Source organism: Chamaea fasciata, unplaced genomic scaffold (assembly GCF_029207755.1).
Source record: "Chamaea fasciata isolate MVZ Bird 193981 ecotype frontalis unplaced genomic scaffold, bChaFas1.0.hap1 SCAF_2, whole genome shotgun sequence".
Taxonomy (NCBI): Eukaryota; Metazoa; Chordata; class Aves; order Passeriformes; family Sylviidae; genus Chamaea; species Chamaea fasciata.
In genome coordinates this window covers 103,392,320-103,409,454 of record NW_027094087.1, presented here as the reverse complement: position 1 = coordinate 103,409,454, position 17,135 = coordinate 103,392,320, and the positions used below count along the sequence as shown (strand labels likewise).

Here is a 17,135-nt window from a genome sequence, read left to right as displayed (position 1 = left end):
AACTGGGGGTGGACAGCCCAGTACATGAGGACACCAAAGCCAGTCAGGCTGATGGCACAGAAGGAATTGGAATTGCAGAAGATCCCACACAGCCATGGGCCAGGTCCCACTGTGCTCAGCTCAGGACTTAGGAAGGCCTGATCTAGCTGTCAGGGTGTAGCAAGGGGCAGCTGCTCCATGAGGACAAGGAGACAATGACATGATATGGCTGGTGGGGGTGGGGGACTTGACACCCAGGGCTACATCCCACAGACCTAGGGTGAGCTGTCAGGCGCAGCCAAGAGTCCAGATCATCATACAAGATTTTGGACCTGCCTCATCACCACAGGCAAGGTAGAAACACAAGTCAGGTCAGGCCTGGTGGTGGTGTCTCCTTGTGTGTTGCTGTTCCAGTGGCATCTGATCTTGCTTTCCAACACTAGCAAGTCACAAATTTTTAATTCTTTTCAAGTCCAGCTTTTGATTCTTCCTGTGGACACTAGCAGGAAAGTAATTTCGAACCTGAGAGAAAAGGTCTTTCCAGTTAAGTTTGATACTTGATCTACTTTAGGCAAAATGGAAGAAACTATTACAGTAAGGCATTCAGATAATAACTAATAAAAACTATACTAGCTCCCAGATAGCCATTTTACAGTGCATAGAGTAGGTGTTTTGCTTCAAATAAAGCGTGTATCTTTACCCAGACTATGAAACTCTCCAGTTATTAAGTTTTTGGTACCCAAAATATTAATGAGAGCCCCTAACAATCACTCAAATGCAGTTTACAATATGATTTCTTATGTTTCACTTGGCAGGTTTGCATTTGGAATAGTATGAGAAAAAAGCTGTAAAGGCACTTGTGTGAAACATTGACAAAGGGAAAGATAAAAGTTGACAGGAACAGTGAAGGGAAAAAAAAAAGTATTGGAGACTTGAAATCCTGGAAAAATAGCATGACAGAATACTGATGTTCAGTCCAAGAAGTTTGAAATTGAGCTGGTGGAAAAGGAAAGCGCCAGAGAGATTGAAAATGGATAGAAGTGAGTGCAATACAAATATGTTCAAGAAAGGTAGTCTTAGCTTTGTGTGGATTTAAGGAGATTGGAGTGTTTATCTGGAAAGCCAGAAGAAGAGAAAGAGGGATAGAAGGGCTAACAACACAGTTTAAATGTAAATAGTAAAGAGATTTTTCTTAAATTATATTTTATCTGTAACGATAAGAAGGAGGGCAGAGAATATGAATCATTTAAACAAAGTTTATACTGAGATATATAAAGCAGAGAGATCTGTAGCATTCAGCATTGTATTTCTTGTAGCAGTAAAGTTGCAGCTGTAGTCCTGTGCTTGCACCAGTCTGTAAGAAATCTACAGAGAGCCCAAATTAAAGCAGGGAGGATAATGGAGAGATTATAACATGTGACCTATGAGAAATTATTGCAGCTGGGACATCTTAGTCTAGAAAAGTCAAGAGATGTAACGAAAGTGCCAACCTGCCTGCTGAATGTCAGCTTTCTGCTTTAAATCCTCAAACTATTGTTTCAAAATCTTAACCACAGTAGTCATACAAAAGCCAAGGAGAGTAAATCTGTTCTCTGTGTCCAGTAGCAAAAGCAAACAGTGGCAGTAATTTGCAGCAATGGAGGTTCAGGTTAAACATATAGAAAAACTTTCCAGTAAGAGCAAACAGTGTTAAGAGTGGATTAAATTGATAATTTGAGTTCTGGGAAGGGAAGGACCATCAGAGGTTAGCTAATCTAAGTGCCTTCTAACCTCTGAGCATCCATCAATAAAATGTCACTGCTGAGAATCCCTCAAATCCCTCAACTTTCCTAACAACATTTAGTCAATTTAATTAGTTTTAATTGATAATTAAAATCAGCAAGGACAATCTAATAACGGAACCGTCTGACTGAACATTTCCCACACTCAGTGACCATCTCTCTGACTCAGGAGGAATGAAATTAAGACAGATGCCCTCTTGGTCAAAACCCAACCATGATTTCTCACTGTTTGCCTCAGAAGTGCTTATAAAAGTAGTTCATGAAAGAGCAAGAACAAGAAGAACCTCTCCCAAAGTGGGTAACCCCACTTAGTCAAAACAGTGCTACAAAGCACAGACGAATGGCATCACCAAAGGCCACTATTTTCAAGAATTTGTGTATTTCAGATGATTTACATGTAAACCATATCAGAATTAACATGACATTTTTAGTTAAACTCTTACATAAAGAATGACTAATTTGATTCTATACAGGTATCCTGAGAACATAGATTTTATTAAAATTTTATTATCCCATCTTCACTATGGGATTGTGGAAAGAACCAGGTATAAAATAATGCTGTACCAAATACCATGGGTTTACTCTTCATAATTTATGGACTGTCATTGCATCCAGAAAAACTTTGTGGATTAAATCTGCATACATTTTATAAGACTATTTAAGAAATAGTAAATATTTTTGATTTATTCTGACAAAAAGAGGATAGTTTATAAGCATTGTGCATTCCACTAGAATGATGAACTGCTCTTAAAAATTAATTAAAGCTACAGTATCAGCCAACATTACATGGAAGCAGGAAAATGATTGCTGTTGGAGGCAATGAAAACCTATAGGCTGTAGTTTAATTCAAATCTTTCATTCTCTACCTTTTTTTTCCCACCTACACAGGAGGGAAAAAATCAACCATTGTGGGGTTCTAATCTCAGCCTAAAAATGTATGATTTAACTAATTGATCATCTCAGCAACAGGATATCTTTCTCTGCAGTTTTTGACTATTAATTCTAGCATGTCTAGAATTAGCATGACATTGATAGATACGTAGATACATAAATACAGGGATTCATGCACACATATATACATACATAGAAGCACAGTATTTTAGTAAATCTGCTCCAGACATAAACCATTCCTTCATCTTACAAAGTCTTGCACTTGACCTTATGAAATCTTACAGTTGAAACCTTCAGTATCCAAAATATATCAATTGAAGCAAAATTTATTAAAGCTCATGGGTTAAATATTCAGTAATTTATTCTATTATGTTTTCTTGTAGATGCTTGGCTTTGAAGTAAAACACTATTTAACCACACATCTTTTTCAGAGTTTCCTGATGACTTTTGAAGAAATTATGTGAGGGTCTGCTTGTCTTCATTTTGACTCAATTATAAGTCAGAAGACTTTTCCAGCCTCTCTCGGGCAAAGATTATTTTAAATGCAGCTTCTGCTGTGCTAACTGGTGCTTGAGATCCATGAAGCTCAGAGAGGAATCATACTTTTAGTCTGAGAAATGAGAGGACTTAAATGTAACATCTAAACATTTTTAATTTTTTTTTAATAATTAAATTGTTGCAGTTTGAGAACTGAAGTTCAGTATAAAAAAAACCCCAAACCACTATGTATCAGGTGGAACCTTCCTAACAACTGAGGTTTTTCCCTGTTTGGTGCCTATTCAATTCAGACCTTGAAATTAGTGGTAGGAGGATTGGGATCATGGTTTCCTGGCTTGTTTGCCTGTAATTTATACACCCTGGGATAAGAGTTTTATGCATCAGATGTCTGTTCAACCCAAGCAGCTGTTGCAAAGAGCTCAGTCGTTAAAGTCCACGGTGATGTGGCCCTGTTGCTTGTGAAGAAATGGCAGGAGGCTGCCCAGGAGACCATGATCAGCCTGGCACAGGATATTGGTTACAGAAAAGAAATTAGAGTGTGAATCTCCCCATTCATGACTCTTGCTCCACTGTTCTTTTAAAAGCTAGGTGACTTGTAAAGATTCACAGAGGACCATCTGTTGAGCTTTTCCAATCAAACTGAATTTGTATTTATTTATTTTAGAGAGTAAAGAAGACACACTCCAGATTTTGAAAGCTCATGTAGCCCCAACAGCTAGAAGATGCAGTTTAGGATACCTTATTCAAGATATCCAATATGTTGACTAAGATTTCTTGACAAATTCCATTTGGACAGACGTGACAGACCCTACATCGTTCTCTCTGCCATTATTTCAGCTTCCTCTCTCTCTTGTAATGAGGCACACAATATTTTTTTTCATGCTCTTCAAACAGAAGGACAGAATACATAAAGTATTTACCAGAGATGAAAATTAAATAAGCAGCATGAAAAGTATTCCACTTCCACTTTGAAATTCTGGCCCAGCTTAGATAGGTGATAACACTACCACAAGAGAGACATCATTCTGTAATGTTACATGTATATGGAAAAACCTATCTGCAGAGAAGATGAATCAAAATGCAGCTGGAGTCAATAGCACACTCTCAGCATGAAAGCAAAGATGAAATTCGGCCTTTCATACTCAAAAGAAATAGAAAGCAAAGGAATTTACATTTCCAGTATATTGGCAATCATCCAACTTCAAGAAAGTCTGCTTTCCTTTCATCTCTATTTCCATGCACCTGCCTGGTCAGGGAGGGCTGGACATGGATATATGCATACCTGGTGCTACTCCTTCAGGACACCAGCACCAACCTCTGAAGAGCTGGCATATGTGGCTGCCTTTATATAAGGGCTGCCTGCTACCTTTGGCTGCTCCAGTCCTAGTATTGCTCATCTGTGCTGTCCAAATATTCTTCTAACAGCGTAACACTCCTGCAAATATTTTTCCTAAGAAAATGAGCTACAAATTTCAGGCCGAGTGCTGCATTAATCATGGTTTAATCATTTCCCTTGAGTATGCTTTCCATAATGTGTGAGTAGTTCTTGCAGAATCACTGATAAAGGAACATACTTAATAAGGAAAAGATTCAGCTGTGAGATTCACTTAGTTTGGCTACTTGTTTTTCTTGCTTTCTCACCTCTTTTGACATGCATTTTCCTTTTTTCTTGACAGCTGTCTCATTCTTTCTTTTGACATTCTCTTTTTTTTCTACTTTCCTTCTCATCTCCTCTTATTTACTTATATACCCCTTTCACCTAGTTCATACATTTTTGTATTACTCTTGGTTTTCTTTGAAGATGTGCAAAAGATAAATACCTTTGAAATTTGGGTCTCAAGGGGAAAGACCCTGAGGCACAATTCTCTTGTAACTCCTCACAGGTCTGGATGGCCTTAGATGCTCGTGTCCTCTGGTGAAGTCTGATTTTTAAAAATGTACAGTGCCCACTAAGCTAAGTGTTACTGAAATCCACTTTCTTGATTCTGTCAAGGTTAATAATAGCTTATGGAGCTTCTCTGTCCTAAAAATTTTTGGCTTTATATTATCTTGGTCATATTCTCCTGCTATTTAAGGGTAAGAAGGATGGTAATTTCACTTCAGCAGTGTAGAAGCTACAGTTGTGTGTGTTGAAGCAGCTTGTACAGCACAACCGAAGATGTAGTCGTGGCTCCTGGGCAGGTGTCAGCCAGGTTCCATGTGACGGGTCTGGGAGCTCTGAATTTGCCTATGATTAGAAGCATTTTGCTGCATTTAGAGAGCTGCTACCATAACAGACGTGTTCTTCATCCATCTCTCGACAGAACAGAACGGCGCTTTTGCCAAAACTGTTATAAAGATTTCACTAAAAGGCAATTAATTTCTCCAGCCCCAAGAATTTGGTACTCCCAGCGCCGTGCTCCTCCCCGGGGCGGGGAGCGGGCGGTCGCTCCCGGGCAGCTCAGCGGTGCAGGCGCCCCGGGAGCGCGGCGCGGCAGGCGGGAGCTGTCCGGTCAGCACCGCCCGCCTCCGGCTGCTTCTGAGCCAGCCAAACCTCACCGCGGCTCGCCCTGAGCGGCTGCCGAGGCCGCCCGGCCCGGCTATGCCGCGGCGCCCGGGGTCGGGGCGGACACACGATGCGGCTCCTGGTGCGGCGCTGCCTCCCAAGGGCCCCGCGCCGCTCCGGCACTGCCCGCGCCTGCCGCGCTCGGAACGCGGTTCGGGATTTGAGCCAGCAGTGTCCTGGGGCCAACAGGGCAGTGGGATCCCGGGGTGCATTAGGGAGAGCACTGCCAGCAGGTCAGGGAGGTGATCCTGCCCCTGCGCTCAGCCCCGGTGAGATGAGTGTATCTGGAGTGCTGTGGCCAGTTCTGGGCTCCTCAGCACAAGAGAGACATGGAGATCCTGGAGCGGGTCCAGTGGATGGCAACAAATATGATTAAGGGACTGGAGCATCTCTTTAACAAGGAAAAGCTGAGGAAGTTGGGCCCGTTCAGCGTCTACAAGAGACGACTGAGAGGGAACCTCATTAATGTGTATAAATATCTAAAGAGAGGGCGCCAAGAGGACGGAGCCTTTTGAAGATTCCTCTCGGGGTTGCCAGGCTTAGGACAAGAGGCAACGGGCGGAAACTGATGCACAGGAAATTCTACCTGAACATGAGGAAGAACTTCTTTACTGTGCAGGTGACCGGTCCGTGGAACAGATTGCCCAGAGAAGTTGTGCGGTCTCCCTCACGGGAGATGTTCAAGAACCTTCTGTTCCCAGTCCTGTGCCATGTGCTGTGGCACGGCCCCGTTCGAGCCGGGCGGTCGGAGCCGGTGACTCCGCGCTCCCCTCCAGCCTCGCCCGGTCCGGCCTCCTGAGACTCGCGGGGGCGGGGCCCGCCCGCGGAGCCGCCGCGGGCAGCGCGCGGTGGCGCGGCGGGGCAGTAGCCAACCAGGAGCTCGCATGCAAATGAGCCTGTCCCGCCCTCCGCGCGCGGAGCGGGGCGGGGCCCGCCGGTTGCCGTGGCGACGCGAGCGGCCGAGCCCCCGGGCGGCTCCCGGGGAGACCCCCCGCGCCGGGCGGGCCCGGGCGGCGGCCATGCCAGTGCGTGCGGCCGGTGCTGAGTCAGGAACAGGCATCCCCAAATCCCCCTCCGGGACCATGGAGGAGCTGGAACACACCTGCCCACAGCCGCGCCTGGTGAGTCGGGCCCGGCCGCGGCCCACCCGCTCGAGCCGCCCCGGGTGCTGCCGGGCCGCCGGGCCGGGGGCGAGGGAGGGAGCCCTCGGGCGGCCGGTGCCGCCTCACGGCGGGTCCCTTTGTGCAACGCCAGGGAAAGGGCGAGCGGAGACTGTCCGAGGTGGGCTGTGCCGTGCCGTGCTGTGCCGGAACTCGGGGCAGTGCGGTGACAGCCGGGGAGGATTCCTGGTCTGCCCGTTAGAAGCCCGCATCCCCCGCGCTCCCGGCGGGTCCTGGCGCGCCCGGGCACCGCGCGGCTGCCGCATGTGTGCGGGTGGCGGGAGACGTGTGGTGGCCAAGCCGTGTCACGGTCTGAAAAGCTGCCTGTTTCCAGTAGCGAATGCACAGGAGCGGCCCGCGCTCCAAGGAGCCGGTGGCGGGGAGCGATGGCCGGTCCCAGCCTCTCCCGCTGGGAATGGCCCCCCCCGCGTTCCTCAGTTCCCCTGCCCTGCGGGCCGGCTCTCGGACGGGTTACCGCGCCCAGGAATGGCAAATCCCGCTTTTCTCAACTTTTAAGAGTCCGGTGAGGAGTTGCCGGTTCGATTCAGGATGTGTAAGGAAGAAGAAAGTCCCGGAGAGCTGCGGCTTTTGGGGGGACAGGAGAATGCGGGAGGGCCGGGAGAAGGACACTTAAAGTAACTGCTCTGATGTTCTTTGCTTAAAGACTCCCTCAGACCGCGTAGGCAGCTTTACAAGGCAGCTGTACCCCATGAGTTCAGGTTCTGAGAGTTGTCCTTCTTTTCATGTGGTCATTTAAAATATTTCGAGTGTCTCCTTGCTTCTTATTTAAATCTGTTATTATTCCCACCAGGAAAGATCTTTCCTTACCCCAGCGTGGTATACACCATTGGTGAGGTGGTAGAAAGTTAATAATAACAATACATAATTGCAATCACGGAATTGTGGAGGCAGTATCAAGATGTGAAAATGCATGTTGTATGCAACAGTTTAGTACTGGAAATTAGATCATTTAACACCAGAACTCAGTTGCAGTGCTAATTAAAACATATTTAAACATCAAACTTCAGTAATTAAATTCAACACTATAGTTGAGACATTGTTCTGATATTACAAAAAATAGCAACAGTCATTGGAGCTGACCTGAATTAATGTTTTCTTCTTGCTCATGTTATAATTGGATTCAGCTTTAAAGAAGACTGTTAATTTGTTCATGGAAGGCTTTTGGAACTGTTTGAATACAGAAAGTTAGCTCAGGTGTAGTTACTGCAGTGTGTTCGTACAGCCTGTCTAAGATTTCTCTGTCGAAAGCTCAGGTATAACAACCTGTTTGAATATATTACTCTGTGTAGTCTAACATTTTAAAAGATTTTAAATAAAGGAGTGACAATATGATACCAGTATTTACAGTATCATGCATTCTGGTATCATTTCTGTGGGAATTGGAGTGACAGAGTACATGAATGAAGCATGAATTCATTATAATGTTTTGGATCTTCCTGAGTACCAATAACGGACAATGGAGACGTTTTAAATAAATGTTTGTGGAAAGTGTGCCCTTATGAAGTGATACCTCATCAGATCTATGTAACTTTCAGGCTAAGAAAAAAGTTGCCTGGTGCAGTATAATGCAATCCACTGAACTCAGAGCATAAGGAGTGAGGCAAACAAGTGTAGTCAGCAGTGTCTGGGGTGAGAAGAATTAAGGGCAGCTGTTCTGAAGAGTTAAAGTGAATCACCCCTTGACAGACAGTCTGATAACATGGACATCAGGTTCCTATCAGACAGCTTTTAAGATCTTCAGTACTCGGTAGGATCTCATCCTTTGAAGGCAGCATGTGCAGTGGTGGGCCAATAACCCTGTCACCTGGATTATTACTGTAAAGGAAAGAGGGTGTCTCGGATAACAGTTTAGTATTGTTTGGACCTCAGGATGGTACCTCAGGATGGCTTTGGTACCTCAGAATGATATAACTGCTAGTAAGTCTGTGATAATTACAGATGGCTTTTTAATGCTGTTCATTGGGTCTCACACATCTCTGAAATTAGTTATCTGGGCTTTCAGGTTGTATATAGGCTAAGTTGTAGGAAGCAGTTTTTTCTTGAGAAATCACCTCAAATTTTAGAAAGTAGAAAAAAGAGCTTGGGTCTTTTCTGAAACTGTTGTTGTCCTTTCCATTGAAACAGGAATTATTTCTTTAAAACTGTGAATATTTTTAATGGATATCTGCCATTAGACCTCTGATTTTAGGTTATGAAGTCTGCTAGCTTGTCAGGAACTGTTCCATTAGGACTAAAGAACCTGTGTCCTTCAAAGATCAGGAAATCAGGGGACATTGAAGGCAATTCTAGGATAAGTTTCAATGTACATTGAAACCTGATGTTTTCCAGTGCCTGGTGCTGTTGTGATTATAAATTGCTGTTAATTTTTTCCCAAGACACTCTGTGCATTTTCTTAACCCGCTGGAACATTAATGAGCATTTGTGTTGCTTCAGTCAATTCCTCTGCTCCATCTCTGACTTAATCTTTGCCTTCTTTATGTTCTCAACTTCCATGTACCTTAATGCCAGGAAAATATCTCTGAGTGACCCCACACATCTTGGTCTCAATGCACAAAAGAGAAACAAGCTCATCAGAATCACAGGTTTTATTCATAGTGGTGATTTTAGGAGTTTTGTAGCCAAGAAGATAAAACCTCACAAATAGCGTTTCTCCAATCCTGGTTTGCATCCTTTTGCATTTATCCTTTTTCTCATCCAGACCAAACTACTGTGTTAGGCCACTTTGTCATCTGCTGCAGTCACGTTCATATTTTAAGCCTCAGAATGAGCATGGTTTGGTCATGGGAGCTTTCACTGTTTCCAGTGGGATAAGCATGACCTCTGGTCATACCATGCCACACATTCATGGTATGGCAGTTGTCCCTGGATAACTTTCAGTGAGCTGCAGAGTACTGCTGGGTTGTGGATCTCAGCCTGGGAATCCTGCCCTTAGGGTTTGCCTGTGTGCATCAGTACTACAATGGAAAGCTCTTAGTTTGACTGAGAGATACCAGGGCAGGAAATAAAAAAGAGGAAATACAAAACCTTGTGAAATGATTTGCCTTTTTTTTTTTTTAATAATTTATTTATGTCACTTGGGATCAAGAGTTTGACTTTGGTGCCACATGTGTAGCTCCTTGAAGGATTGGTGTGTCCTTTGAAAATTACTAACCCTCACCTGAAAGAAACAGCCATTTCAGCACACTTTGTTCAGGAAGACAGTTCCATGCAACATCTTTCATAAAAGAAAACAATGGCAATTTATAAGGGCAGTGCTGCAGATAAAGCAAACCCAAATTGAAACTTACTTGAAAACAAACTTCAGAATGTACTCCTTGGTCTCATCTTTCCCTTGAACATGCTGAGAGCTTCTTTTCCTTGTATTTCATGTCTCTGTCATCCAACACAGTCATCAATGGAAACATCGGGGAAAGCAAAGTGCTCTTAGGACCTGGGAACCAATGTCTCACTTTCAAAACTGTCAGAGCCTAACTTAGGGTTAGATAAGTTGAGAGAATGCAGGGCAATGCAACTTACATTTCCATCACAGTACTTAATTCAAGAAACCAGATAAGCAGAAACCCACCTGAATTACCTGGGGTGAACTTACAATTATTACAGGGGAGAAGAGGGAGTAGACTGGTGGGTATGTGGTTGGTTTGGCCTGTGCTCACAGGGGCATCAGTGGGTAGAGGGCAAGGCAGGAGAAATTAAGCAGCAGTTTTCATTAATTTAAAATTAATCTATCTTTAAGATGATGTAAAGAAGCAGGTAAGTGCTTTTTGTTCTGTCTGCTCTGCCCTAGACAGTGCAAATACTGGGCTCTTCAAGGATACTTGACATGCCTACTGCCCTTGGATATCTGTTCTCAGGCAGCTGAAGCTGGCCAGCTCTCATTTCTTGTGCAGGAAGTGGCACTGGGGCCCTGTGTGGAAGTACCCAAATAGTTCATTGCGGGCTTTTTTCCACCATCATTGCATGGACAGGCTAGCTGGACACTTTGTCCCTCCATATGGCAGATGAAGCATGTTTTGCCAAGGCACTGCGAGTGTCACGGCCATTTGAGGCTCACCCTTGCAATCCCAGCACTGCTCCAAAGGCCAGGTTTACTTCTCTAGTGTTGGGAGATTCAGAACTACAGGCTTTTACAGATCAACAGGAATTAGGTATTAAGTATCTTGGGGCCACTGAATCTACAGTGCTTGGAGAATGAGACTAAAGTACAGCTGAATATGACTTCTCACATAATTTTAGGTATCAGCTGCTTTAGCCATTTTGTTTATTTTCTTGATTTTTTTAGAAAAATGAGAGCATGTTAATTCAAATTTTTTTCCAATTATTCAAGTACATTCGGAAAACTGTTTTTTTTTATTGAAGAGTAGAGGAGAAAATTTTAGTGTTTGTACACACTGGAGCTGTATAATGCTTCAAGCAGTTCACTCTGCTTCTTTAGACAATTTGTTGTTGCTGCTGCTAAGTGATGAACTCAAACAACAAAATCTGAAATAATTGCTAGGAAAGTGTGCATGTATTGGATTCCTGTATTTTCATCCCTTCATATTTACAAAGAATGTTTTAAGAGGTTCTGATGCAACCCCTAGAATCATTTCAGTATTTTATTTCCATGGGCTTTCATAGATTTTCATATTCATCTTTCCTATATCACTGGAAGGCAATTTTAATCAGAGGAGCCAATGATTAATGTAAGGAGGGTTTATTGTGGTTAAAAAGTGTCCCATGCATCTGTTTCTCTCTCACGTGATGTTATGACAGGGGGTCTGCCATCTGTTTACTTTAATGTGGAATTAAGCATAAATAAATATGTAAATAGCCTTACATTTAAGGAACCCAAAATTACGTTATTTGACTAAATATTTATTTGGTCCTCTAGAAGTTCGGGTTTTGCTCTGGATTAATTTTCATTTTTATAAATGTTGGCTACTATATAAAACCACAAACCCATAAAAATGTGCCAAGTGAGGTTTGTGCTTGGAGACATGTAGCAATTTTTGCTGCACTTTAAAGAAATAGATTTTCCGTAGACATGAAATATCTGCTTAGATTTCCCCATATTACGTCAGGACATGCAGTTTATATACATTCTGAAATGCTATAGTGCTGGAAAAACACCATGCAATACATATTTGTCACATGCACAGAGCTACAGATCTTTTCAGGAATCAGAAATTACTCTAAAATACAGGGAGAAAACATTACATACTAAATACTGCATTCTGTGCTTGCAAATGCAGTGATATTTTAGAAACAGGTTTTATTAGGAGAATATTACCAGCTTCTTAAATTGTGCTGTTATCATTACTACAAAGGTTTGTATCATATCTTTAGAAAGGAGTGGAAAAACACTGTAAATAGATTCTCTCTGCTCCCTCCTCAGGAACATAGACAACATTATATTATAACATATGTGTAAGATGTGAAAAGAACTCAGCACATGCATGGATGTCGAGCAGAAGAAATACAGAATTAGGAGGCAAATACTGACTACATAGGCAGGAATATGTGTAGTGTGTACTCACACATCCACAATCATACACAAACACTCAGTACAGCCAGAACTGTCTATCCCAGTGTGTCCTTTGTTTCCATGTGATCTGCATTCCTGTTTTACACACATACAAACAGATGGTGTAAGGTGAAAACCTCTTGAGAAAGGCACTGGATGAATCAGGGATCTTGTAAAAAAGCCCATTGCCCTCCCTATGGGTAAACAGATCTTCCCAGAATTTTTCTGCTGACAGCTGAGGAACTGCAGAATGTGTTTCCTGTGCAAGAGGAAAAAAAGGTTTGGGGTTTCTTTGCTTTTGCTCGTTCTGAGTAATGGTTTATACAAAATGCTGTCCTACTTCTGACATGAAATAATTGATGAATGTAAAGTATCTCTGTAAAGAAGCACAAGTAGAGATTGATTATTGGGCCAAATTCACCCAATAGTTTAACTGCATAACTGAGTTGCTTTCAGGGGATGAACCCTTGCCTGTGTTAAAGCAGAGTTGGGTTCTTTTAGCGATATATCAGGTAAATTTGCAAATGACACAAAGTGGGGTGGGAGTGTTGATCTCCTTGAGGGCAGCAAGGGTCTACAGAGGGACCTGGACAGACTCATCAATGGGATGAGGACAGGAGCTCTATAAGGGAAAGTGCCTGGTCCTGCACTTAACTCATAACAGCCCCATGCTAATTCCAGGCTGGAGGCAGAGTCACTTGAGAGCTGCCCAGCAGAAAGGAGCTTGGGGTGCTGGTCACCAGCCAGCTGAGCATGAGCCAGCTGTGCCCAGGTGGCCAAGAAGGCCAATGGCGCCTGGCCTGTGTCAGCAATAGTGTGGCCAGCAGGACCACGGCAGTGATTGTCACCCTTACTCAACACTGGTGAGGCCATGCTGTGAGTACTGTGTCCAGCCAGTTCTGGGCCCCTCACTTCAGAAAGATACTGAGGTGCTGGAGTGTGTCCAGAGAAGGGCAGCAAGGGTCATGGAGGGTCTGGTATGTATCCTGTGAGGAATGGCAGAGGGAGCTGTGTTTGTGTAGTCCTGAGGAGGCTCAGGAAGAAGCTCACTGCTCTCTACAAGTGCCTGAAAGAACAGTGTAGTCAAGTGAGAGCCAGTCTCCTCTGTTGTGCATGCAGTGAGTGCCCCAGAGGAAATGGCCTTAAACTGAGACAGAGGAGATTCAGATTAGATATTAGAAAAATTTTTTTCAGTGTTATCATGGTCAGACATTGGAATAGGTTGCCCAGGAATGTGGAGTCACCATCCCTGAAGGTGCTCAAGAGGCATCTGGATCTGGCACTGGGTGATGTGTTTTGGTGGTTTAGGGCTTACAGTGGTAGTGCTGGGTTAACAGTTGGACTGGATGATCTCAAAGCTCTTTTCCAACCTTCATCATTCTGTGATTCTATACAGTAATGTACAAGTAAAAAGAATGCATAATAGACATTCAGAACACAGGAGTTGATGTTATTCCCACTGAATTGATCAGTAAAACACAGAGTGGCATTAGAGCAGTGGTTACACGTTTTTGGTCTGTTAACCATGGCCAACCTTCAGCATTACTCCTGGGCCAGCAAGCACTTGCCACTGGGCATTGAGTTGCAAATGCCCCATGGTGGTGCAGGCTGATGATTGGCAACTGGTGCCCCTTTGTAGGGGCCACAGGCTTCTTTGTCCTGGAATGCCGTGCATCTTTCCTCAGTGCTGGGATATCTGACAACTTGCCAGTCTGTAGCCATCGGGACAGAAGAACATCCAGGCTCAGGAGCTTCACAGTGCCCTGGCTGCAGTTTGGTGTTTCAGTGAGTCCTGCCTGGATCACTGGCACACAGAGCTCCTTCCAGCCATGCCAGGGGGGCGGGCTCAGGTGGATGGGTTGTCAAGGGTTGCATTTTGCTTCCAGCTGGTGTTCCTGGAGGTTGAGGTGCTTCATTGGCTGCTCTTTCACTTGAACTCTGCTTGACTTGGGGCTCACCCTTACCTCTGGGATGGTTTTGTTTTCTAAATAACGTGTTCCAGTTCAGTCAAAAGTCATGGCTGTCATGCAGGAGTCTTGTCATAAAATTCTTTGGCCTTTTGCAAATATTAGATTAGATTACATAATAGTTGTTCTAGTTTCATAATCTATGAATCTCTACATATATATATATCATTATACTTCTTCAAAAGGCAGTGAAAGCTGCTTTTCTTCTGCAGTATCTTCAATTTGTAATTGCATCTTGCACTTAATTACTGACTTAATACTTATGATGAGCAAAGTATATTTGAGTGAAGATAAAGCCCTGAAAGAGCAACAAAGATAATTTGAAATGCTTGCAAACAGAATGCTGAAGTTACTGTTCTTATAAGGTTGGTTTGCAATATTTTTAGTTTACATCCACCTCCCTGAGTCAGCAGAACTGTGAGAAAACAGGCTAGACTTTTTTGATCCCAGCATTGATATTAGAACTGTTTGTAAAAAGTTTACCAGGGTACCACCACCAGTGACATGCAATTGCAGCTTAAATGCTCATAAATTTACCTGTTTGGATCAAGGTTACTGACCCAAACGAAACAAGTAGGAGACAGCATGGTTTTCCTTTTCGACAGTGTTTGCTCCCTGAACCTCTAAGGGAAGACCTTGGTAGTCCTTAACACAGCCTTTCCACTTACAAGAAGCGTTCATACCTCAGAAACTTGGCACATACTTACTTTTCAGTAGTTTTGATAGGCGTTTTTCTTAAATATTCCTTGAAACTGACATCAGCATTTCCTGCTCTGTAATTATTATTTCCCAACATCAGGAGCAGGTTCCCAAGATAATCGTTTCTCATATAGGTAGACCCTACCCATGTGATTTGTTCCAGTGAAATCACTTCTCTGTTTTAAATACTGCCTCTAAGACAAAAGGTGGTTACAGCATCAGACCTCCCACAGAATTTCCCTGCCAGTTTATTCCTTTCATAAGCACAGGCCCAGCCTGCTTTATCAAATGTTGCCTCTGTAGCTGTACTGGTTCATGGTCTGAAATTTCATTGACCTTTGTTGATGCCAAAATCTTAGATGACAGTAGAACTTTACCATGAAGAGGAGACCAGGCACTGTAGTTGCATGAATTAAAAAAAAAAAACAAACCAACAAAACCAAAACCAAACAGTAGCTTCTTCCATTACCTGTGTTTCATACTGTCACCCTGCAGCAGAGTTATAAAGGCAGGTGCACTCTGGCTTGGCTGGGTCTACGTTTGCCTACTTGAAAGAATGTTTCTGTCTTCCTTGCTGCTGTGTAAAAAACCCAGCCCAACTACCAAACATACAGAAAGAAAGCAAACAATAATACAGCAGGCAGTAAACAAAAGAAAAGGTGTGGAGGTGCTTGTGTTCTTGATCTGTTATTTCAGTGGTAGGACTCCTCTTCCTCTACAAATCACCGACTTTCCTTTTAATCATTAGAAACACAAGCATGAGTGTTTTAACATTACATTCCAACATTATTCTTATGCCCAGGAGACTGAAGAGTGATAATAAAAGGGCAGCATCATCATACACCTGAAAATAAGGTGTGTCTAGCTGTCATGTAAGGTTTCCTCATGAAGTGTCCTGGCCCCAGAACCAGCTCAGGGCTACCAGCCACACTGTGCTCTCTTCTCTGGGCTGCTGTCTCACCCTAAAGAGCCGTGGGTTCCGTTTCTGGTGCAATGTATGGAACTGTGAGGCGCTTGCTGGGAAAGCCCCCATCATCTACCTTCCATCTTTTAATGTCCTTGAACATCATTCAGTTCTTTTGCAAAATTCCTAGAAAGCAAATAAGACACTATTTAAACTTCTCATAGAATGAACAGTTGCTAATATGCAAGGGTTACTAAATATGATGGTTTCCCATACCTTCATTTTACTGAATGCTGCGTCTTCATTTTCAGGAAATAAGACTCTTACTGCTATCATCTTTTGAATTAAATATCATTAATAAGTCCTAGTATTACAATGACTTCTCCATTTGTGACATGTGATAAGCTTTCTCTCACATATTACTTACTACAGGTTGGTGCAGGTCTCAGGAGCTTACCTTGGTCCAAAATACAAGAGTAATTTCACTTGGTTGACTAATTGCAAAACGTAAATGCCTAGAATATAAGGAAGGCAGAGATGAGGGGAAAATCTATCAGAGAAAGACAGAAGTGCAAAGTCTTTGTCTAATCATCTGATTATTGGCAAAACTTAGCAAACTTCCAAAAGAAGTTTAATGGATTAACCGAAATGAAAACCCTGCTGTATAAATGACTTGCTGTTTTCTCACAATTCTAATCATTGCCATCAGGAAACTGGAAAGAATACAAGTCATTATGTACAAACTGAAAAGGTTTGATAAAGTATTTCCAGGTTTTAATAATATCTTGAAATATTTTCTCTAACGGGCTTACATACAAACCAAATAGTCTCATTTTCCTCATAAGATGTTTTTGTTAAGCTTAGCAATAATTTTTCTAGGACAGATGAAGTAGTAGTGAGTAGTCATTTGGAAGCTATTGCTATAGATTTCCTTTTATCTGTCAGCACATGGTGTTTATGCTTTTCTCTGTATGGCTTTGACAGAATATGGCTGATTTTAATCTATTGCATTTGGTATATTTTCATATCCAGTAACTGAGAGGTCAGAGAATAAAGGGAATATTGACAGGTCTGGTTCTAAGCGCTGATCTGTAAAGTGAGCTTTAATGACAAACGTATATAAACGCTGGACCAATGGGAAGCTGATAGAAGTTGTTCTCCAGTGAGCAGAGACTGAAAGAAAAATC

General features: G+C 43.0%; 1 protein-coding gene across 3 annotated transcripts in view; it reads left to right on the top strand.

Moving 5' to 3' along the window:
* The window catches only part of PCYT1B (phosphate cytidylyltransferase 1B, choline), a 41,334-nt gene that overhangs the window by 2,781 nt on the left and 21,418 nt on the right, over positions 1 to 17,135 (top strand). For 2 of the 3 annotated variants that reach the window (XM_066176962.1, XM_066176964.1), the window contains exon 1: positions 6,643 to 6,815. The exons of the other annotated variant lie outside the window; for it this stretch is intronic. In XM_066176962.1, coding sequence (XP_066033059.1) covers positions 6,714 to 6,815 — 102 coding nt within the window. In that variant the 5' untranslated portion in view covers positions 6,643 to 6,713. Of the gene's footprint in view, positions 1 to 6,642; positions 6,816 to 17,135 lie in introns of those variants that run through there. 3 annotated transcript variants of the gene reach the window in all.